Raw genomic sequence first — 24,008 nt, 5'->3', positions numbered from 1 at the left:
TGTGTGTGTGGTGTGTGTGTGGTGTGTGTGTGTGTGGTGTGTGTGTGTGTGGTGTGGTGTGTGTGTGGTGTGTGTGTGGTGTGTGTGTGGTGTGTGTGTGGTGTGTGTGTGTGGTGTGTGTGTGTGGTGTGTGTGTGTGGTGTGTGTGTGGTGTGTGTGGTGTGGTGTGTGTGTGGTGTGTGTGTGTGGTGTGTGTATGTGTGTGTGGTGTGTGTGTGGGGGGTGTGAGGGTGTGTGTGTGTGGGGGGGTGTGTGTGTGTGGTGTGTGTGTGTGGTGTGTGTGTGTGTGTGTTTCCTCGCAGCATTTTGCTCCTTTACTTGCAGCTTCTAGAAAGATTCTGATGGACCTCCCAGCCCTTCTGCTTTAGTTCCCTCATGCGGAAGCTTCTATGCTTTCTCTCCAATTCCTCTAGTTCTTTCTGTTTTCCTTTGCTCTGCTCCTCCTGTGCCTCTGCCTCTCTGGCGCTCTTCTTCTGTCTGCTGTTTCAGCTGCAGAAACTTCTGCCGCTTGAGAAACCAGTTCTTAATTGAGGCCTCACTCAGGTGTTTGGTCTAATCCAGAGAAACCTGGAGGCCGCCAACCACGGCTTTGTAAGCTTCGCCTGTGTACGTGTCACCCCGCGCAAGGCGCCGGCGGCTCGGAAGACCCGTCGTGCTGGACCCCAGAGGTCCAGTGTCCCCCAGACTGAATGTGTGGAAGTTCGGGTCGGTCATCTCCTGCCTGCCGGGGTCACCTGCCGTATTTCCTCAGACTTAGACTCCTCGAGCAGAACCTCCTCGCTCAGCTTCTCCGAGCCCTCCTCCTTCGGGAGGAGCCATTTTCTGGGTTGGCCTATCGCGACAGCGTTTTGTTCACTCCTTCCATCACAGGTGAAGGAGTCCCATAGTGGCGGGTGGTGAAATCCATTTTGAACTCTGCCGTGCTCACCTTGAGGACGTCAGCGAAGCTGCTGAGCTGAATGGTCTTGCCCTGGAGGCGGGTCAGGAAAGAACTGACTACTCTAGTCTCCACCTCACCCTTGAAGTGGAGGAGGCCTGTGGTGCTCTTGGAAAGCCGGTGCGCGTGCCATGCCCTCCAGCGTCTCCATCACCTCCTCGTTGGAGATGGACTTCTTGTCTGCCTCAGCTGCGGGGGCGGGCATCCTGATGGTCATGATGGATTGAGGTAGAGATGGTACAGAGCCCAGAGCTCCCCTGCCTTAAGGTGTGTTGAGGACCGCGGTCAGTTCAGTTCAGTCGCTCAGTCGTGTCTGACTCTGCGACCCCATGAATTGCAGCACTCCAGGCCTCCCTGTCCTCCATCAACTCCCAGAGTTCACCCAAACTCAAGTCCATCGAGTCGGTGATGCCATGCAGCCATCTTATCCTCTGTCATCCCCTTCTCCTCCTGCCCCCAATCCCTCCCAGCATGAGTCTTTTCCAATGAGTCAACATTTCACATCAGGTGGCCAAAGTATTGGAGTTTCAGCTTTAGCAGCATTCCTTCCAATGAACACCCAGGACTGATCTCCTTTAGAATGGACGGGTTGGATCTCCTTGCAGTCCAAGAGACTCTCAAGAGTCTTCTCCAACACCACAGTTCAAAAGCATCAATTCTTTGGTGTTCAGCTTTCTTCACAGTCCAACTTTCACATCCATACATGACTACTGGAAAAACCATAGCCTTGACTAAACGGACATTTGTAGCTGCTACCATAACCTGGGCCTTGGGCAGGTGCGGGGCTCTTCCTGCAAACCAGACCTCTGCTGCCCTGGCTTGAGGTCCCCACCATTGCCCGCAGGAGCCCTTGAAGTAACCCGCTGTCGCTGCCACCCAGTCCTGTGACCGTGCCAAGTGCTAAAGATGCCAAGGTAAGCAAGACACATTACTGTGTGCCTTTGAGGATCTCAGTCTAGAGGAAGAGAGACAAAAAAGTAAGCAAGCAATTATAAAATATGCCCTTTTGACCGCAGGGATCTTGTTTTTCCTGTTCACAGTTGTACTGCCATTGTCTGGGTCATACTGCTTAATAAGTGTTGCATAAATAAAAAGGTGAATGATTATAGAGTACTTATCAAACACAGATAAGTGGAGATGGGTTACAGGAGGCTTTCTAGAGACAATGCTGACTCTAATGGGTGGAAAAGAGGTAGCCAGACAAAACAGGCTGGAGAAGTACTCCAGAAGGAGAAGCAGCATGGTTGGCTCAGGTTTACAGTAAATAATTGTGCTTGGATAAGAGGATGGTGGAGGAGGAGGAGGGGTGAGAGGTGACTATGAGCAGAGTCTCATTATGAAGAACTTCCTATGCAAAGCTACTAAGTTAAGATTCTACCCTGAAATCAATGGAGAGTCTTATTAGCAGAGAGACGTCCTACAGTATTAGTCAGGTAGAAAGATCAGTCTGAGAGCTTAACAGAGGACTGGTTGGTTACAGAGTGCCTGACACTTTTTGATTTGCAAAAAGAGATTAGAATTTATTTGTTTTCTATTCATTCATCCATTTGGTAAACACTTAATGAAAACTTACTATGTATGATACTCTAGACTAGAAATAGGGGCTATAAAATGAATGTGGTCCAGTCCTTGCTTTGAGGGTCTTACAATTAGTAAGAGAGACGGACATGTTTAATTGAAATGTAATGTAAAAACAGCTGTGACTGTAAAATTAGGGAGAAGAAAGATTTCTGGGAAGACTAAGTAAAGCTTCACGGAGAAGATTACATTCAACCTGGGTCTTTAACTTGAGAGTTAATAGTGTTGTTCTCCAGGAGGAAGAAATGCACAGATAAAAGTCATGGAGGAATAAAAGTGATGATCTATTTGGTGGCTGCTGAGTGGTTCTGGGTGGTTCCAGGTTCAAGGTATATGGAAGGAGAATTGAGACCATAAACTAAGAGGACTGACTGAGGAAAGAATTCAGTTACTTTTTAAAGATAGAAAACATTTATTTAAAGTATCAGGAAAAAGAGTGAGTGCATAGATTGGAGAGATGGCTATACCATGTTCATAAGTGTGATGACTCCAGATTGTAAAGATGGATTTCAGTGCAATGCATTAATATCCAAGGGACTCTTTAAATGATATGTGACTGATTATAAAATTTATATAGAAAAAGAGCAAGTTATAGCCAAGATGATTGGAATGTATCCTACCAGCCATCAATATTAATCTAATATATTTTAAGAATAAAAACATCATAGGAGGTATTTATTTCTTAAATGTTGAGAGGAATTCACCATGATATTCTATGTCAGACTATGGAGAAAAATGAGCAAAGTTGAATTTTAGAAAGATTGCTCTGGCATTACTTATTGTGCAGGATGACCTGGGTATGGAGTAGCAAGACCAGAGTTGGGGTGGTATGCCGACTATTTCAGAAAATCATCTAAGATGCTAAGAATAAAGAATCAGGATAGTAGGAATTGAGAAAGAAACCTGAGCAGAGAAATGTTCAGTGGGGAGAATAAATAGCCCTTGAAGTTTACCATTATTGGAAGGTATGTGAGTGTACAGGAGGCAAATGAAAGATAACTTCAAGATATCAGACCTGGGCAATTGGTTGGACAGTGGATCCATTAACAGAAGGAGTGAATATCAGAGGAAACCCAGATTGTATTTACTCTGGGACATGTTGAGTCTAAGAATCTCTGAGACAGACAAGTAGGTCTCTGGAGAAGAAGATGGAGCTTGGAACAATTTTAGGCCAACATAGTTGTTGAAATAATGAAATTAATTCTGCCTGGCAGATTCCAAGTTAGTCAGGCAGAGAAGGAAGGCAGTAGGTGGAAAACACTTGCTGTAGGGGATGATGTCTCTATCTGGGCCTTGAAGGATGGGAGGATCTGATGAGGCAGCAGTGTGGTGCAGGAGCAGTTAGGGGTAGAGGGCTGATGCGCAGAAGCCGAAAGAGAGCACTGGGTGCTGATCTTAGAGAGGATGGGCTATGAGGTTGGCAAGCAAGAGGAACCTCCAAAGGTGATGGAAGGAGAGAAGGACAAAGCAGAAAGAAAAACTTTGCATTTTTCCATTCACACGTGCAAAATGATTAGATGGGCCCTCACCTTTGCATTTATCACAGGTCGGGTGGCATCTCTCACAGGTCTGGGTGCTTTGCTCCACGTAGTGATGCTCTGGACAGGTGCGATGACACTGTCCTTTGGAGCGGAGCAGAAAGAAGAATGGATCGCAGGACAGGCAGTCTGTGGGCTGCGGGCCCTGGCAGGCCTTGCAGCTCCTGCTGCACCTCTTGCACTGTCCTGTGGAGTTTTCTGCATAATATCTGAACCAAGGAGAGAAGCAAAGGATCAGTACTAAGCTTGCTCAGAGGTTGGGTGTGGTGGGAAAAATCATGGTTACAAACTGAGTGCTTTTAGAATCTACTTATTAGATTCATTACCAATTATACTAATACATCTATTGAATCTCAGTTTCTTATCCATAAATTGGACATTACAATCCCTCTCTGCTATCTGTGGGGATTAAGTTAGATGACACACCTGGAAAGACCTAGCACAGATCACACCAAGTTGTTGTTCAGTTGCTCAGTCAAGTCTGACTCTTTGAGATCTCAAGGACTGTAATCAGCCAGGCTCCTCTATCCATGGAATTCTCCAGGCAAGAATACTGGAGTGGATTGCCATTCCCTTCTCCAGGGAATCTTCCTAATCCAGGGATTGAACCTGGGTCTCTTGCATTGCAGGCAGATTCTTTAGTGTCTGAGTCATCAGGGATGCCCCCCTCCCTTTTTTTTTGCATGAGGTGACTATGAAATCACTTGAACCTCATAGCCTGGAAGAGGATCTCGTGTATAATTACAAACAGTAACTGGGCCTTAAAAACGTTCTGAGGTTAAACACCAAAATAATGATGTGCGTGGGGTCAGGGTACAGAAGAGTATACACCTGCCTTGCCAAGGGGATTTAACATACAAAGTTTATGCATGTGGATCAGTGATTTTATGAAAGGAACTATTTCAATAAAATAGCCACTTATATCTAATTAATACCCTATTTATTCCCCATTTAAGGGATTTATGGCAACTTGTACCTCACTTCCCAAAGGGAACTTCACTTACTATGGAATAATTGTTTTCTTAATTGCATGTTCTGCAATCTTTTTAGATTTGTGTGTGTGTGTGTGTGTATGTGTGTGTGTGTCTGCATAAGAGTATGTAATGATTTGATTTGAGGAAGATGGAGATTCTTTATATGGCATCCAGATTTTTCAAGCACTTACTAAGATAAAGATGAAGGTCTGAGCCAGGCCATCCCATTCCCTCTCTAGTCTGGCAGGAACCTTTCTTTATTGATTTATGTGACTGGTGTGTTTTGAGAGCTGCTAATGTGTGTGGCTCTGTGCTGAGTGTTGTAGAAACTTGTGTGAAAAGTAAGATGTGTTTTTCTTCCAGGAGCTTATAATTTTCTGGGAAAGAGATATATAAGAAGAATAGGCTCTTACAAAGTCCTTGATTACTCACCTTAACTCTTTATTAAGCATGTGTTGAATGAATGAGGTGAATCAAAACACAAGACAATGATACAAGCAGTAATTCCTGCCGAACTGAAGATAAGAGATATGCACATTTGGTCAAGAGCATTTGGGGAAAGTCCAAGATTATAGGCCTGCAATTTGGGTCTGGAAACTCTCAATGCTTTAGGTTACTGACTGGGAAGGAAGAGTTAACAATAGACCTGTAATCAGTCTTTATTTTTTCTGGGGATGCTGGTGGCAGAAGAGATGGCCCAGTCAAATCCTCTTCCAAATGTGCTGGTAACCAGACCTTCTGATAAACACACTCACAGTGTTTCCTAGCAGAATAAGCATAGGATGGAGAGCTCTTATCTGTGAGATGCTTTTAAAAGGACACATCTGTGGATCTAGGTTGCTTATGGTAGCGAAACCTGCAATTTGTGGATTAATGGGGGCATGGCAGGTTGGAGAATTAGTGGGGTAAAAGTGGAGATATTTAATGGAAATTGTGCCCTTTATAAAAATCAATGCTCCATGTCCATTGCTTAGACCTCGTGTATTAAATATGATCAGAACAGATCCAGAGGAGAAAGAACCTACCTTCATGGTCATGGACTTCTCTAAGAGAAGAATCACCTCTGCCTTGTAATTATTGTGTCCTTCCAACTGGTGATGTTTGGCACATGGGTCTGACTTGACAGTCTGACTCTGTGTGTTATCTCATGGGGTCCCTCTGCCTTTCCTGTTTCCTCTTCCATTACTGTGAACTGGCTGAAATCCTCTAGAGAGCAATTACATTTGGGTTGGACTCTCATCTTTGTTTCTTACTGGCAGTAAGACTTCAGTCTGGCTATCTAAGTGTTCCAAGAGTTAGCTTCCTCATACGCAGAATGGGTTTGCCAACAGTGAGATCTGGAGTGATTATGGGCTAGTGTGTTGAGCACCTTACCCTTCTCTGCACTGGGTCAGGCACTCCTGTCCCAGCTGGAACCAGCCTGGCTGGCAGGAGAGGCATTGCATGCTGTGTCGTCCTTCACATGTCCTACAAGAGCTGTGGCAGGGGGCACACCGGTGGCTGTCCTCATCAGCGTAGTAGCCTTCGGGGCAGTCCTGCACACAGGTTGTGTCTGCCAAGGGAGGAAAGAGTCTGACTTGATGTCAGGCATGACATGGGTCTTCCAAAGCTCTATATGCTCCCCACTGTTTACCGGGATTGAGGGCGATGAGAGGGGGTGCAGGAGGAATGAGACAGTGACCCTGTGGGCTGATGGATATCTAAGGAGCTAAGATGAATGTCCAAGAATCAACCATAGGTCATTAGGAGTTGAGGAAAAACAGAAATCACAGTGGATGGACTGTGGTGGGCAGGACAGAAACCACTGGCGTCAGAGTGTGCAGGAGGAAGTTATGGGTCTCCCAGGATGGGGAGAACATTTGGGGCAGGGGCACTGGGATGGCAGGAATCAGGGCTCCATTGAAGAAAACAAAGTGTAGGGCCAGTGTGATGACAAGTTCGTATAATTTCAACTATTTTTAGCCTAAACTATGAGATTTTACCCTCAGCTTTGCTGTGCTATCCAGACAGTGTGACTCTTGAAATGCAAGTGAATTAAAATGAAATTTTAAACTTTGTTTCCTCAGTGGTAGGAGGACAGACATACAACATTACCATAGAGACACAAAGTTCTCTGGGCAGTGAGACTCTCTTTTTGCCCATGTATTTAAAGAATTATATTCTAACCATGAATCCTCTGCTCAGCAAGAGGAGTAGGAGGTTTGTTGTTCAGCCCCACATAACCCGAGTCCTTCCTCCACCCATCCTGGTGGAGTCTTGACTCTTGCCTTTTCACCTTCCTTGACAGTATTTAGGGGGTGGAAGGCAAGGGTGGATTCATGATAAAGTTAAAACATGAGATTTTCTGGCTTCACAGTTTAACAAGCAGTCTTAGAGGCACCTTCTTCCCTGACTTCTGCTTAACCTCATAGAACAGAAGCCAGGCTCTCCTGCCTTATTAATATGAGCCACTGGTCACAAACCTCTAGACCAGAAGCCGTTTGTCTCTGTGACTTCAATCAGCATTTGCACAGGCACTGGTGGGAACAACAACCAAAAACCCCTAAATGATATTAGCGTTGCTGTTAGTGCTGTCAATCCACCCAAACTCTGTCCTGGAGACTGTGAGCTGCTTAGGGACAGTGGTCATGTCATTCATCTCTGCTTTTCCAGCACCCAGCACAATGCCAGTTTTGGTTCAGTGGCTATTCTGTTAAAGATGAATGTTGACAGTGGTTTATTGTCTAGCTAATGTTATCTAGTTAACTAGGGGGGAGGCCTGAATCCCCCTAAGTTGAAGCACCTGTGTATTAGGTGCCTCTTACCACAAATGTGTAGGCTTAGAATAGTGCAAATTTATTATTCTGGAAGTCAGAAGTCTAACGTGGGTCTAGGGGATTGTGTTCCTTTTAGAGACTCTGAGGGAAGATCTGTTTCTTTGCTTTTTCTAGCTTCTAAAGGTCATCTGCCTGCCTTGGCTTGTAGCCTTCTCCTCCAGTTTCTTCTCGATGCTCGAATGGTCTGACGTCACATAGACTTCAACTATTGACTCTGATTTGTCCTGCCTCCATCTTATAAGGACCCTTGTGATAATACAGAATAATCCTATTGAATGAATTAATCACATCTGCAAATATTTTTTGCCATGTAAAGTAACATATTCATGGGGGGGGGTCTGAGGATTAGGTTGTGTACATTTTTAGGCCGGTGGCTCAAGAGGTTAAAGCATCTGCCTGGAATGCAGGAGACCCGGGTTTGATCCCTGGGTCGGGAAGATCTCCTGGAGAAGGAAATGGCAACCCACTCCAGTACTCTTGCCTGGAGAATCCCATGGAGGGAAAAGCCTGGTAGGCTACTAGTCCATGGGGTCGCAAAGAGTCGGACACGACTGAGCGACTTCACTTTCACTTTATTCAGACTACCACAACCTCCAGAGGAGTTATCTAGTGTATAAGTAGCCTCACCCTGATGGGGTGGCGGTAAGGGGCAGGGCGGGAGAATACGAGAAGACCAGGTCTTTGACATCGTGCATCCAGCTTTGGCAGGGACCACAAATACTGAAATCTCGGTTCTAGTCTAATTTATATCTCTAGTTAGAAGATCACTTTGTAGTGATAAGATATCTTCTCTCTGTATGAGGTCACCTGAGGTGGTCTCTGGTAACACTCTAGATTGGAGATAATTAGAAAAGAAGCTTTGGGCATTGGGATGAGACAGGGGATCTGGAATGGTCTCAAGAAGCAGCAACTGCTGGGAAGAAGGTTTACTGAGATATGTGAAAGAGGAGCTAAGACAGATGGATAAGGAAGACTGAAGTCCTCAATGTTTTCTATAGCGAGGTGAGTGAGTGAGAGGAAGCATATGTAAGGCCAGCGGGGGTCAGTTGGTACAGGGCACGTGTGCAGAGCTCTTTGTACTATTCTCCCTCTTGCATCTTTTCTGTAGGCTTCAAAAAGCCAAATACAGTGTGAAAAATTGAAAAAAAAAAAAAAAAAAAAAAGACACCAGTTCCTGCAGGGCACCAGGCATTGTACAAGGTAGTCTCCCAGATGGAGGGGAAGACAAGCTCTCCTCAGAGGAGAAGTTACTCACTGAGCAGGAGGCTGTCCCGTGGGCAGGTCTGACACTGGTACTCCGAGGGCCCCGTGCAGTGGAAGCACCTGGCATGACAGGCCTTGCATGCCTGTGCCTCCGTGTCCCAGTACTCCATGGCGGTGCATTCAGTGTGAAGCACACAGGTCCCGTGGTTGTTCACCCTCAGGCCTTCCTGACACATCGTGCAGGCCCCCGAGGATGAGCAGGTGCGGCAGGACTTGTGACAGTCTGCAGGTGGGGTGGGGACAGCACACGAGGGAGAGAGAGTCAGGTCACCCCTTGAGGGAATCAGTTCCTTGAAAAGTGTGCTCGCCGTCCTTGCTCAGAGATTTCTAGGGTTCTGTGTCAAGGGTGTGGGGCCAGGAGTTGGGCTCTAGGGTGGGGCATTCTTGTTGCAAGATGAGAAAAAAAAATGTCTGGTTCACTTTCTCTGTAATCCCCAGGCAGTCCCTTCCTGCAGCAGCCACCTCAGAAATGTTAGTAAGAGCTGCCATAATTACCCAAACTGCAGCATGATAATAACCAGCAGTTCTGTGGCAGCAAAGTCACACCCTAGTCTGTGGACTTCTTGCCACTGTAACTCCTCCTCTGTGGTCTTCTGCTGACCTCCTAGTAGTTTGAGCTTATTTCTAACATAACAATTGCCAGTGTGTATTGTAAATACCTATTGATTGAAAAAAACATAAACCTCTTTTATAGTCATTTTGAAAAGCAGAGTGCCCATTAGAGGGCCTGGAATATAACAGGTTAATTTCCAATAGCTGAGCTGGCCTGAGTTCAGTCATCTGCATTTTTCAAAGCTCCTCTGGTGGTTCTAATGGGCAACCAGGGATGAGAACCAGAGGGCTTTCTCAGTAAGAAAATTAAATCAGGAAGATTAAGAACATGTACTCGAAACTTGTAAAGTTATCTATATGGCAGATTACTTTTATTATTGAACACCAGAGAAAGGCCCAGGCGATCCTCAGTTCCTACCCTAGTGCAGGCAGGTGGCCTCTGGCAGAGTCTTTAACCTTCTTGTAGAAACTGACCCATAGGTTTGCAGCCTCCTCATGTGCTCGCTCCCGGCCCCTTTCCATCAGTTTTTAGAGATAAAAATGATATACAGCATTGTGTAAGTTTAAGGTGTACAATGTGATGATTTGATATATGCATATATTGCAAAGTAGTGACCATGATAAGGTTGGCTACACAGGTACAGCCACTCATCTTCATGTGCTTTCACAAAAGGGGGGAACATTGTCACTAAGTAGGGCTTTATGTAAAACACACCAGAAAGGTATATCCAGATTGTAAGGTTAGATCAGAAAGGCTGTAGGAACATACTACATCTTCACATTTGACCAAACACATTTCCTGAATACGTTCTAGGATGTGGATGGCCAAGAGGTTCTCCTGCCACGTAAGTTCATCCTCGAGCTCTCACTGTGGTTAGGGGGCCTGCCCTTGGATGACCAACTCGTGTTTGCTTAATGGCAACATAAGGAGCTAAGCTGATTTCCCTGGTGGCTCAGATGATAAAGAATCTGCCTGCAATGCAGAAGACCTGGATTCGATCCTTGGGTTGAGAAGCTCTCCTGGAGAAGGAAATGGCAACTCACTCCAGTATTCTTGCCTGAAGAATTCCATGGACAGAGGAGTGTGCTGGGATCAATGGGGTCACAAAGAGTTGGACTGGGCTGAGCGACTAACACTTTCACTTCTTCCAAGGAACTAAATTGCCACTAATTGCCTCATTGCAATGAATCCTGTGACTGTAGTTAACAATAGTATATTGTATACTTGAAAGTTGCTAAGAGTAGAGCTTAAGTGTTCTAACGGGGAAAAAAAAAAAAAACCCAAAAAACAAAACTATGGCTGTATTAGCTGGTCAACCTTATTGTGGTCACCATTTATCAATATATACATATATCAAATCATCACATCATACACCTTAAACTTATACAAGGCTATATATGTTAATTATATCTCAATAAAACTGGGGGGAAAAGGAAAGTCCTTTCAATCAGAATGCTTCTCTTACTTGCTTGAGAATTCCTCTAGTGGTGGACAGTATATTTAATTAATTTTTCTATTTCCTGACAACTAATAGGAAGCAAAGAATTCATGCCTACTTAAAACATAAGGAGGCATAATTAATAACAGATCCTTTCTTGCACTTATAGGGGTTGAAATGCCAAATGGGAGGTGGAATAGAGGACCCCAGGCAGTAGAGGCTGCCTGCAGGTGATTATGAGGGGGAGTGGGCTTTAGGGAGACAAAAAGCATGGAGAAAACCCTCTGTGGCACGGCTTTATTTGCACTGCTATGAACCTCTAATGAAATAACATTTTAAGAAAAAATTTCTATAATTTGGATGACTTTCAAAGGCTCATCATCTCTGTTGTAAATCCCTTTTGATCAGCTACCGTTGTGAGGAGGGATCAACGTGATTCAGTGCTAATAAGTTACATCATGAAGCTAAGGAAATATTCATTTAAAAATAAATAATAAACTAGAACAGGTATAGAGTTGAGACCACAGCTCTGGGGCTGGAACTGTACAAACCTCAGACCTGCTTTCTCTCAGCAGAAACCCATCATCATCGTGGGTTCCCTGGGACGTGGTGCTCAGCGACACAGCCCAAAATCTTTACCTTTGCAGACCTTAGTCTCTTTTTCAAAGTAAGTTCCTTCTGGACACTCATCTAAACACTGCCCATCGTAGAGAACCAAGGACGCCTCGGCACAGAGGTCACAGTCATCCGCCGAGGGGCCACTGCACTCCAGACAGTCTTCATGGCAGGGAACACAGTGGCGCCTGTCTGCGTAGAAGTGGCTGGGACAGGACTGGTGGCACGCATCCTTGTGCAGGAAGAACTCAGGCATGCACTCTGGGAGAGGGGGAAGCAGCAGAAAGGAATTCATTTGTTCTGCAGTGGGCTAGTCCATCCCCTGCCACTTTGACCCATTTGACTCCAGGGTACATTTGCCTCACGGCCATCCTCCCAGGGGCTTCCCAGGTGATGCAAGTGGCAAAGAATTTGCCTGCCAATGCAGGAGACACAAGAGATACATGGGTTAAATATCTGGGTCGGAAAGATTTCCTGGAGAAGGAAATGGTAAACTGCTCCAGTATCCTTGCCTGGAGAATCCCATATACAGAGGAGCCTGGTGGGCTACAGTCCATGGGGTCTCAAAAATCAGATATGACTGAACGCATGCACGCGCACACGCACGCACGCACACACGCGCGCACGCACGCGCACGCACACACACGCACGCGCACGCACACACACGCACGCACGCGCACGCACACACACGCACACACACCCCACCCCACCCCCACCTACCTACCTCACCCACCCAACCTTCTGCCAAGGCGTCATCCTTGTCTCACAAGCCCTGCCTTGGGAAAGGAGACCACTTATGGTGGCCCAGTTAGATGGTCCTGGGTGCAAATCCTAAAGTGATCTGCCGCTTCAGTTGCAAAAAATCACAGGGAAGATGAGTCAGGGCTGAGATGCTGGATGTATTGTCCTGAAAGCCCAGAAAGCATTAACAGATCTATTGAACACTCCTGGTTCTATTTAATACAGAAAGCAGTTTCAGAATTAGTGGAATAGTTAATTTTCCATTCCCTGATAGGGTAAACTAATGAAATATACATGGTTCAGTTCAGTTCAGTTCAGTAATCCATATGAAGAATGCATTGTTAGTTTCTTTGTGCCTATTCTCTTATTCGTGGGGGAATTCCAGAAAGCACTTAGGTAACACCAAATCCTTTGGATTGGACAGATTGAACATTTAAATGAATCTATCTTATTCTGCAGAGGAAATTAGACAGCCTTTCTCAGGAGATAATCTCAGAGAAAGTTCCTAGCTAGAGGGCTACTCTCCGAGTCTTACAGTTGCCTGATCCTTACTTTTGTATCTTTTATAACAGTTGAAATTCTCCAGCCACCTCTGTGTTTTGTTAATATTAGTCTCTCCCATGAGATTTTGTGATCAGAGCAGCAGAAACTTTGGGTTCTTATCTGTATCTCTAGCACTTGGGACAGTGCTTGTCACACCCTAACTGCCCAGGACATATGTGTGGGAGAAATCTTGTTAAAAAATGGGCTCTTGTCTGTCTTATAAAAAATGGGCTATTGTCTGTCTTAGTTTGCAGAATCCATCATGGAAAGGCTTTATGTCACCCTCAGTTTTCTCAGTGACCCCCATAGAGGTCAGTTTCAGTAAAGGCGTGGAGATGGTTTCCCCCAGATCTTGTTGGACTTCCCACTCTCAGGTAGTGGGCCCCCGCCCTCTCCCCCCTGAGGCTCCCAGGTACCTTTGCATGTTTTCTCATGGATGCAGTCCTGACACATCTCTGGGCAGCGCTTGCACACCCCTTCCATGGCCACATGCCTCTCAGGGCAGGTTTCCCGGCACACCCCCTGGTCTAGGACAAGGCCTCCTTCGCAGGACTGACAGTTGGTGGCATTTCCTTCACAAGTTCTGCAGGAAGAGCTGCAGTGCTCACAAGTATCATCATCTGCGTAGAAGCCCCTGTGGGAAGAAGAGGGAGCCACTAGAGAAGCTTTCCAACTAGGGAGTTGATTCACACCTGGCAGTCAAGAATTAGGGCTGAAAATGCAAGGACTATGGCTGTTGTCAACGAAAATGAATTCATCAGATTTCCTGGGGAAGGCGCTAAAAAAAAAAAAGAGGTTTAAAAAAAATTAAATGAAAGGGGTAGGGATTATCCTTGTGAATTTAGGGTGTTTGAAAACAACTTTTTAATTTGTATATAGTTTAGTCATCTTCTGATTTTCTATTTTATCTCTTAATTTTTGTTCTTTTTTTTGATGTTAGAGTAGAAAATGCTTTTTATCCCATTTAATATGGTTTTCATTTAAAAACAGTTTAAAATGTAACAGTTAAAATATTTTTAAAAGGCTCTAAAGGTTTAATGACATATACAGTTTTTGCATATGAAAAGGTTGTGAATGCCCTTGGAGTAAACACCTAGAACACGGGGACCACCTCTGACCCCACAGGGTACTTGTAGTCAGCAACTGGACCCTGTGGAATGGGGATACCCCTCTTGCCTTAGAGTCATTATAGCCACTACCCTTTCATTATAGCCACTACCCTTTCAGTTGAGGCCACTGAGAAAATTGTTGTGGAATCCCGTTTAGCCATTTTTGTTCCTCGTGCAGTACAGATTCTCCTGAATTCTCATCACATTCAACATTTCTCAGCCAGATGGTTTCTATGAAGTCTTTTTGTTAACTGCTCCTCACCTAATTCTTTTATGTTAGAATAACCATAACCCGACTACTCTTCTCCCTTCTGTCGCCGATGAAGTAGCTCACCTCTGCTTAGTGCTGAGGACCGCCTTCTGATTCCTCATACTGATCTACAGGAGACTCCACTGGGCAACACTGACTTCTCCTGCTTTACTGATGGTCTCATTTAACAAGGTGACAATAGTAAATAGTGTACTGGGTATGTTATTACCACTCTTTTTGATGTTGTTGAAGCAGCATCTTTAGCTATGGCTACTTTAACTGAACAGGCTGAATCATATGCTCTTTTACAGGTTTGTACTTTAGCCAAGGACATAACTGCCACTATTTAAATTGCTTTTAGAGTATCTCATGGTTTTGGAATGTTGGGGAAGCAATGGAAATAAAACTTAAAATGCCCCCTATGTGTAATAATTAGTGAATATACTTTTTGCCCATCACTTTAGCTATTATGGTTTTGGGGCTTCTCACTTGACTCTCTGGAAGCTAAGGGAAACCATCTTGTTGATATTTCTGCAAGGAATGCTGCTCTTAAAGGGACCAGTGGCAGCTAAATGATATTTTATAATATCTTTTCCCAAATGATTTAGAAAAACTGGCTAGAAAGGTCCAACAGCTGGCCTCAGAAAAAGAAAAACAAGTTTGGAAATTCAACAGTTGTTAGTTGGATAAAAAGAGAAAGCTCTCGTTTGGACTGTATAACAAGCCAGTCCTACTGGAGATTCTGAAATTCCCACTCCCCACCGCTGGTTACATGCAGTAAGCCTTCAGTCTGTGATGAAATGGTAGGCTTCATGAATCAGTATTAATGGGGAAACATTAACAAAAAATATTTACCTTACTTGTCCTGCTTATCTAAACTACAACCCAGGGAAGCCTCTTCCTACTGTTCCCTGACATTTTATACTGCCCAGACCACTTGAGGTCTGGCAAATGGATTACGTAAAACTTCCTCTGTCTAATGGATGTAAATAAGCTTTAGCCATGGTCTGTATGTTTTCACATTGGATTGAAGCCTTCCCTTGCCGGCAGGCTACTGCCTTTTCTGTGACTAAAATAAATCCCTTTAGAAAAGATTATCCTTACCTGGAACTTATTGTGATTGAGGAACCTATTTTATTGGCCATGTACTTAGGTCTACACTGTATGGCCAGTTTTACAACTTCACTTGCTTAACTACCCTCAATCCTCTGGTTTAATCTAATGCACTAAATGACATTATTAAGACTCAGTTGGCAAAATTTGTAGAGGCCCTCTCAATACCTTAGGGCTTCCCTGGTGGCTCAGATGGTAAAGAATCTGCTTGCAGTGTGGAAGACCCAGATTCGATCCCTGAGCCAGGAGGATTCCATGGAGAAGGGAATGGCTACCCACTTCAGTATTCTTGCCTGGAAAATCCCACTGACAGAGGAGACTGGCAGGCTACAGTCCATGGGGTTTCAAAGAGATAGACGTGACTGAGCAACTGACATTTTCCAAATACCTTGGTCAAAAGCATTGCCATTCGTACTTCTGAATCTCATATCCACCCCTTTTGAAACTCATAAACTCTCACCACTTGAGATAGTCATAGGATGCCCATTGCACTTGGCTCCTACTTCTGACCCTCAACTGATAAAAGGAGAGAAACTCCAGTGTTTGAAGGGCCTAATTGCTTCTATTAAAAAGAACGATGCTTTAGTAGAGCAATCTTTTCATGGTGTGGCCATGGAATACATCCAAACAGGCAATTTTGCACAAAGAGAAACAAAGCTGCCAAGCCATGCTGGGTATTATATGTCCCTCAGACTTTATCTCCCCTGTTTTTTTGGTAAACATAAAGATGGGGGAATCCCATGGTAATCAGACCACCCTACTCAAGACAGGAAAACATATACTTGTGATTCCATAGTCTGCAGGATTTTCAGGTCGGTTTAGTAGCTTCCCTGTTGCTCAGAAAAAGGAAAAAGGCTGCCATGTATCCATGTGTGTGCATTTGGAGGAAAAAAATCTCTTCTCCCTGCTGGGTTTTCTTACTCTGACCCTTTCACTAGTAAGCCTCTTTTCAAATACCCAACCGGGGAGGCAACTTGAAAATATTATGCTGAATAAAATAAGTCAGTTACAAAAAGTCACAGTCTGTATTATTTATATAAAATGTTCAATAGGAAATCTCTAGAGACAAGGTAAATTAGTGGTTGCTTAGGGCTGTGGGAAATTAGGAATAACTGCTGAAAGGGTACAGAGTTTCTTTTGGGGGTGATGGAAAGATTTTTAAATCAATTGTGGTGATAGTTGCACAAGTCTCTCAATATACTAAAAATCATTGAATTTTATACTTTGTGTGGGTAAATGGTGTGGCATGTGAGTTATATCTCAACAAAGCTGTTATAGAGAAAAAAGAAACCCTGGTTGAATGAGAAGGTGACATTGTGTAGTGGTTAAGCACATGGATTTCAATGTTAGAGAGATTTGGTTTGAAATCCTGACTGTGCCATGTATTAGCCCCATTACTTTGGGCAGGCCACCCTTTTTTTCATCTGTGAAGTGAGGGAAATAATGGTATAGTGTCCCTCCATATCTGTAGGAGATTGGTCCAGGACCTGACTTGAGTGCCAAAATACATGGACGCTTAAGTCCCATCACTTCAGTTCAGTTCAGTCGCTCAGTCGTGTCTGACTCTTTGCGACCCCATGAATCGCAGCACGCCAGGCCTCCCCGTCCATCACCAACTCCTGGAGTTCACTCAGACTCATGTCCATCAAGTCGGTGATGCCATCCAGCCATCTCATCCTCGGTCGTCCCCTTCTCCTCCTGCCCCCAATCCCTCCCAGCATCAGGGTCTTTTCCAATGAGTCAGCTCTTCGCATGAGGTGGCCAAAGTACTGGACTTTCAGCTTTAGCATCATTCCTTCCAAAGAAATCCCAGGGCTGATCTCCTTCAGAATGGACTGGTTGGATCTCCTTACAGTCCAAGGGACTCTCAAGAGTCTGTCTGGCACTGTTTCCACTGTTTCCCCATCTATTTCCGATGAAGTGATGGGACCAGATGCCATGATCTTCGTTTTCTGAATGTTGGGCATTAAGCTGGCTTTTTCACTCTCCTCTTTCACTTTCTCTGTTCGCCCTCTATATCTGTGGTTCTGCGTCTGTGGGTTCAGCCAACTGTGGATTGTGTAGTACCGTATTTATTGGAAAAAATAAAGGGGATGGTATGTTTGTTTGAAACTCTTAGCACAATGCCTAGATATTGCAAGATCTCAGTAAGTATCTGTTTTTAAATGATTTCTTTTCCCTTGGAATCTCTTAGCTCTTTGTGTATTAAGGACCTGAGAAGTATGACATTAATTGATGTAAATCTTCCTTACTGGATTATAAGCCTGTTGCAAACTCAGACTCCCTTCACTTGAGGTTAGCTTAGCTTCTAGTATCAATTCTTAACACCCAAAAGGTATCTGTAGAATTGAATTGGATATGTTTGGCTTCTACAGTAGATTGGATGCTTCTTGAGGGTCAGTTCCTTGACTGATATTTGTATGCTATAGGATCAATCTCAGTAATGGATATACACAGGTCATTAGAAAATAGGAGTTGTTTTTATCATGAAATTCTTTTAAGTAGCAGGCAGATAAAATTTCTAGTTCCTTTAGATGTTGTTGGCTGCTTTCTCAAACCCATTTCTTGCCTCCTTCTCTCCACTCTTCCTGGCTGTCAGTGTTGTGATTTTTGTGGGTTTTCAGGGGCGAATCTTGTTCAGCCTACGTCAGTCCTTATATTTCCATTCTCCTTGCCAGGGATCAGCTTAGGAAGGTGTTAGTGATGCATTCTGGCTGATGAGATGAGAAGGGAAGTCTGAGGAAGTTTTGTTTCCTCTTAAAAAGAGATAAACAAGAAGAAAGGCAGCGTGGGATGATGATGTTGGGGATGGGCAGGCGATATGAACTCTGGGGAGGACAAGCTATGAAAGATACTAGAGCACAATGGAAGGATTGTGGGTTTCTAATGAAGCATTGGCCACCGAAATAATAAATGCTATACTTCCAAACTTTGCATTGTATGCATAAATAAACCCCATATTTTGTGTCAGGCCCTTCGACAGTTTTGTTTCTTGTTACTGAAATTTTCCTGATAAACTTTTCCACTTGCTATCCCCACTTCCCACTTAGGTAAATCCTGGAGCCAGGACCATTGATAGGAAGAGCAAAGGAATTGTAAGCCAGGGGACTGAGGAAGCCATAAGGAATCAATAAGTAACTAAGCAGGCATTACTCTCTATTTATTATCTGTGATTCATACCTCTCTTTCAACATGTAGAAGAGATTCGTGCATTCCACAGCTTATCACAACCTCACTTTTGTCATGGGGGGGAAAAAAAAACCCTGACAACTATTTGATCATAAATACGAGGTAAAATAAAAAACATATTTTTACGAGAGTAAAAATATATACATCTTGTGGTCACAAGGGAGAAGCACGCATCTGGCCTTAAGTAAGCTTTGGCTGCTGTGGCTGAGAGTGATGTCAGCCAGTTAGGCAGGGAGGAGGACATAGGTACTGTAAGTAGGGAAGAAAAGAGGTCTTTGGTGAATAGGGAGGAATTGCCCCCAGTGTTGCAGGAGAAGGAACACAGAGTAGCAAGCGAAAGGAAGAGGAAAACTTACTCAGGGCATCTGGTGAAGCACCTGCCTTGGTGGAGGAAGAGGGGGTGGTCTGGCCGTGTTTGGCACTTTTGGCAAAGATTGACTTTGGAGCAAGAGGCACAGTCCTCTGTGCAGTTCTCGCAGCTGCCGCTCCTCACCGAGGGCCACATGCCTTGGGGACAGGATGGAACGCAGGTCTGAGCCAGCAGATAGGTGCCTGGAGTCCCAGGGAAGAAAACAGGTTAGATGATCATCAGGTGTCTCCTCTAACAGTACATGGCACCCAAGCAGAGAATTGACACTCCCAACAGCTTTTTTAACTGCTCAGGAGATGCAGGTTTGATCCCTGGGTTGGGAAGATCCCCTAGAGAAGGAAATGACAACCCACTCCAGTATCTTGCCTGGAAAATCTCATGAACAGAAGAACTTGGCGGGCTATAGTCTATGGGGTCATATACAATTTAGCAACTAAACAGCAACAACGAAGACCCAACTATCCAGAATACTTATTTCAGGATTACCAAGACATCTTTTAGTGATGCAGATGGTGATTGCAGCCATGAAATTAAAAGATGCTTACTCCTTGGAAGGAAAGTTATGACCAACCTAGACAGTATATTGAAAAGCAGAGATATTACTTTGCCAACAAAGGTCTGTCTAGTCAAGGCTATGGTTTTTCCTGTGGTCATGTATGGATGTGAGAGTTGGACTGTGAAGAAGGCTGAGCACCGAAGACTTGATGCTTTTGAACTGTGGTGTTGGAGAAGACTCTTGAGAGTCCCTTGGACTGCAAGGAGATCCAACCAGTCCATCCTAAAGGAAATCAGTCCTGGGTGTTCATTGGAAGGACTGATGCTGAAGCTGAAACTCCAATACTTTGGCCAGCTGATGCAAAGAGTTGACTAATTGGAAAAGACCCTGATGCTGGGAGGGATTGGGGGTAGGAGGAGAAGGGGATGACAGAGGATGAGATGGCTGGATGGCATCACCAACTCGATGGACATGAGTTTGGGTGAACTCTGGGAGTTGGTGATGGACGGGGAGGCCTGGCGTGCTGCGATTCATGGGGTCGCAGAGAGTCGGACACAACTGAGCGACTGAACTGAACTGAAGTCTTCCAAGATGAGTTAAAACTCTAGAAAGGAAATTGACAACAGAAGACTTTTGGCTTGTTTCTCTGACTTTCCTATTGGTATTGCTGCGGGTTACCATGGGGCTTCCCTTTGCCCAAGTGATCTGTCTATTAAGACCTTTGTCTTCCTGGTGTGAGGCAATTATGTATACACGGTTCAATGGAGTCTGTTCTGCATCTCAAAGCATATCTGTTGGGACACTGACGCAGTAGCAACCCTTCCACCCAACTCCACCTTTAATGGACAATCCATCTATTTAGTTTTAATTGAAAAAAATCAGATGCATCATCATTAAAACAACCCAGAAATCACCCTGAACTCCAAAATTCCAAGAAAATTGTCAGGTTTTTGTTGTTGTTGTTGACTTTTATATATTGTAGAAGTAGAATTGGTAGCAGATTGCACATTCTAACATAATGATCGCTTTAATGGGAGTAGAACATTCTTAGTTTCTAGTGTGCCATGTTGATAAACTATCACCTTAATTCAGGAAAGTTATTTCTGACTTGATTTTATAGATGATGAAGCCATTAATTTGTTGAGCTGTTGTTGTGCTTTTTTCCCCTCACCTAAATTCACTGCCAAAAATGAAGAAAAATACCAGGTAGACACTTCACCCTCTTGTAGATTCTCTACCTTAGTTCTTTTGTTTCAGCTAATGCACTTTAAAGGAACAATGGAACCTTTAGAAATGTCGGGCAGCCAGAGACCCTAGCAAACTCTGTGGCCAAATTGATCACTAACTTAATCGAGCTTTGGATAAGAACCATTTCTTTTCTTTTTTGTTCTGGTCCCTTGAAAACTAGTTTTTATTATAGGGCAGTGTTTGGGTCCCTGTGTTTCTCCAGAGTTCCTACTGTGACAGCAACATGTGATGGGACTATATCACGAGATGCTGACAAATAACTAAATTGGCTTGGCCACTGCTTCCTCCTGCAGCATGCCACACTCACCTTTCGGACATGAAGTGCACAGGGTTGCCGATCCATGGCAGGTTTTACAAGAAGAGTGGCATGACTGGTGTCTTCTCAAAAGGTCTGTATAAGGAAAGAAACAAGAAGTCTGCCTCTTTTGAACAGGTGCATAGCATTGTTGGGAAAATCTCATGAGTAATCTCGTTTCCCTTTTCACCCTAAATAGACCCTTCAACTTGATAGAAGTTAAATGTTGGCACCACCCATTGCCGACCAACTGGACTTCATTTATTTTATTTTCCTTACTCCTTCACTGACAATTGATGTGAAGACTTTCTTTGCATATTTCCAGTGACAGGATAGCCATAAATATAGGGGGATAGTTGAACTAACAGATGTTACTTATTTTATATTTTGTAAACGTGTGGTTGTGTGTATGTGTGTTGGAGTTTTTGTGTCAAAGGTAATCACTTATTTCTCCGAGATTCTTTGATGATCACTTTTCTTTACTCCAGGATGATAACTGAGAATTCGTTGTGCCCTGTCTTTTTTTGTTCTTTAGGACCAGATTTCATAAATTGGTCAGTGTTTGAGGTCTCTCTGTTCTTCATAGTAACTACTGTGGGATGCAGCCTAAATTGATCTTTTAAATTTGTCCAAAATCATCATTGAACATCAGTAGCCATCGGAGAGCTTGCTGGCTGGTCAGTGACAGGAAGGTCATCCCAGGTTAACAGCCATTAATCTGAGAAACATGTGAGCTGCTTCTCCTTTCTTCCCCCACAACCATTCGCTGGGCAGGTTTTGTCAGGAAGGCAGCAGCAACTCAACGGGATAGTTGTGTAACAAAGAAAACAGCCTCAGTGACGTCACTCACTCAGTACACATAGAGATCTTGACTAAATTCCAGTAGTCGCTCAGGAATCAGCGTGACTCATACAGGGGAAATTTAGAAAAAGAAGTTCTAGCTCAGAAAATGTCACACAAATGGCCCTGAAGTTCAGTTAGGGTTATTGTTGGCATCTTACCACTCCCCTCCCTTCCTTCCTCCCCCTTTTCCTTCTTTCCTCCCTGTCTTCCTCTCTCCCTTCCTTCCTCTCTCGCCTGTCACTTCCTTCCTTCTCTTCCTGAGAGTCTGGCAGAGTCTAGTCACACCTGCCTTCAGATCCCAGGTGTGCTTTTTCTGGGTAGGGTAACCATGGATACAGTAATTAAACTCTTCCAGTCTTATAATGCTTTCCACATCTCTAAAATGAGAGCAAGTGATTCTTCCTTTACAGGACTCTTGTGAAACCTGAGTAAGATAACGTGTAAAGTATGCACACAGTGGCTCAGTAAATGGTGGTTCCTTCTGCTTCATTTCTTCGTTTGTTATCATTCCACCCCGTTTCTCAGGCTTCTGTTTTATTTCCCGTTCACTTTCCTCTGTTCCATTCTTGGAGTGGTACCAGGAGCCGGTACTTGGTTCCTCTGATGGCACTCCCAGTCAATACACTGCTGAGCCTTGCTGCAGAGAAAGCTTGATAGCTAAGTAGGCAATAGATAGCCAGAGATAGAGGTCTGTGGACATAAACGATTGTCCATGCTGCCATGCTGAGTGGCACTTTCTTTCCAACTGTGAGAGAAAATTTTGTACTGGTTTTCTAGTAGACCGATTAACTAACGTACTCTGCTGGGCAGTCCTGTTAAGAGTTCAGCTAGCCAGTGCAGAGCAATGCTAGTCCCTGGGTTTTCACAAAAGCGATGATGATGGGTGTGTTAACTAACCTTATTGTAATCATTTTGCAGTATACACATGCATCAAGTCATCATTTTATATGTGATAAACCTATATAATGTTATATGTCAGTTACATCTCAATTAAGCTGGGAGAAAAAGATGCTTACTTGATGAGAGCAGTTATTCAAGGAATAATAACTAAATATTAATCTGATATTGAGCACCTTGAAGATCTTTATACACCCAGGCCATGCATTGATTTTGTTTTGATTTTATCATTTTTGTGCTAAAATGTTATATTTTTAAAGTCAGTTGTTTTAATTTTCTCACATTTAAAAAATATAATGTATATATTTACACATAGTATACATACGCTTATAATTACACATACATATCTCACCTTTTGGTAGCTTGATATATCATTCCAGTACACTTGGTATAAAATTCTGTAATGTCCTCACATCTCGACTAGAGGGTGCTCTGCACACACCGTTAGCAGTCATGCTTGGGCAAAGGATAAAGATCCCCAGCAAGAGCTCTTTTATCAGAAAAGATTAGATCTCAACAAGTAAAATTTTTGACTTTGTTCAGTTTCTCTTTTTTCTACTCCAGAAATTCTAGACTGAACAGGACTTCACCCCCTCCCCTGCAAAAACAAAAAAATCACCTTGACCAAGAAAATATAACGTATAGCCTTCAAATATGACTAATAAAGTATGGGTTCTTCTTACTTGAAATGTTTTAGGTTAAATAAGCAATACTCACAGGTTCACAATGTAGACAAGGTATATACTGTAAAGTCTCTCTTACCACCCCCCTCCACCCTTTTTATACAGACTATTCGCGGTGTTTATCATCTTCTCTCTCTCTCTTTTTTTTTTTTGTAGTTCTGTATTTCAGAGACCATTGTTTATCAGTATATAAAGACTCTCCTCATTCTTTTTGATGGCTCCATAGTATCCCACTGTGTGGGTGTGTCGTGTTTCATTTTTCTACTCTTGTTGGTAGCTGTTTAGCTTTTTCCAACCTTTGTTATTTCAAACAAGGCTGCAGTGACTAGGAAGGCAAAAGTTGCTTTTCTTAAAGACCTGCAAGGACAGAGGCTTTTCTTGATAACTTTTCTCAAGAATAACCCACTTTGTGCCTCAGGAATGTCCTTATATGTTCTTGAAGTCTCCACTGCTGAAATTCCTGCCAGTCTTTCCCTGTGGATACCCACTTATATTTTAGTCGCAGGTCCCATCCTCTCT

General features: G+C 43.8%; 1 protein-coding gene across 1 annotated transcript in view; it reads right to left on the bottom strand.

Moving 5' to 3' along the window:
* Window positions 1-24,008, bottom strand: part of PCSK5 (proprotein convertase subtilisin/kexin type 5) — a 503,247-nt gene that overhangs the window by 15,509 nt on the left and 463,730 nt on the right. Inside the window, exons 29-35 of the mRNA XM_052644706.1 lie at window positions 21,079-21,162; window positions 19,014-19,209; window positions 13,413-13,630; window positions 11,737-11,973; window positions 9,099-9,329; window positions 6,402-6,579; window positions 4,045-4,262 (exon numbers count right to left, since the gene is read on the bottom strand). Of these exons, the coding sequence (XP_052500666.1) occupies window positions 4,045-4,262; window positions 6,402-6,579; window positions 9,099-9,329; window positions 11,737-11,973; window positions 13,413-13,630; window positions 19,014-19,209; window positions 21,079-21,162 (1,362 nt within the window). The remainder of the gene's footprint in view (window positions 1-4,044; window positions 4,263-6,401; window positions 6,580-9,098; window positions 9,330-11,736; window positions 11,974-13,412; window positions 13,631-19,013; window positions 19,210-21,078; window positions 21,163-24,008) is intronic.

This window comes from Budorcas taxicolor, chromosome 8, assembly GCF_023091745.1.
Source record: "Budorcas taxicolor isolate Tak-1 chromosome 8, Takin1.1, whole genome shotgun sequence".
Taxonomy (NCBI): Eukaryota; Metazoa; Chordata; class Mammalia; order Artiodactyla; family Bovidae; genus Budorcas; species Budorcas taxicolor.
The sequence above is the reverse complement of the archived record's forward strand: the minus strand, read 5'-3'. Positions and strand labels throughout refer to the sequence as shown.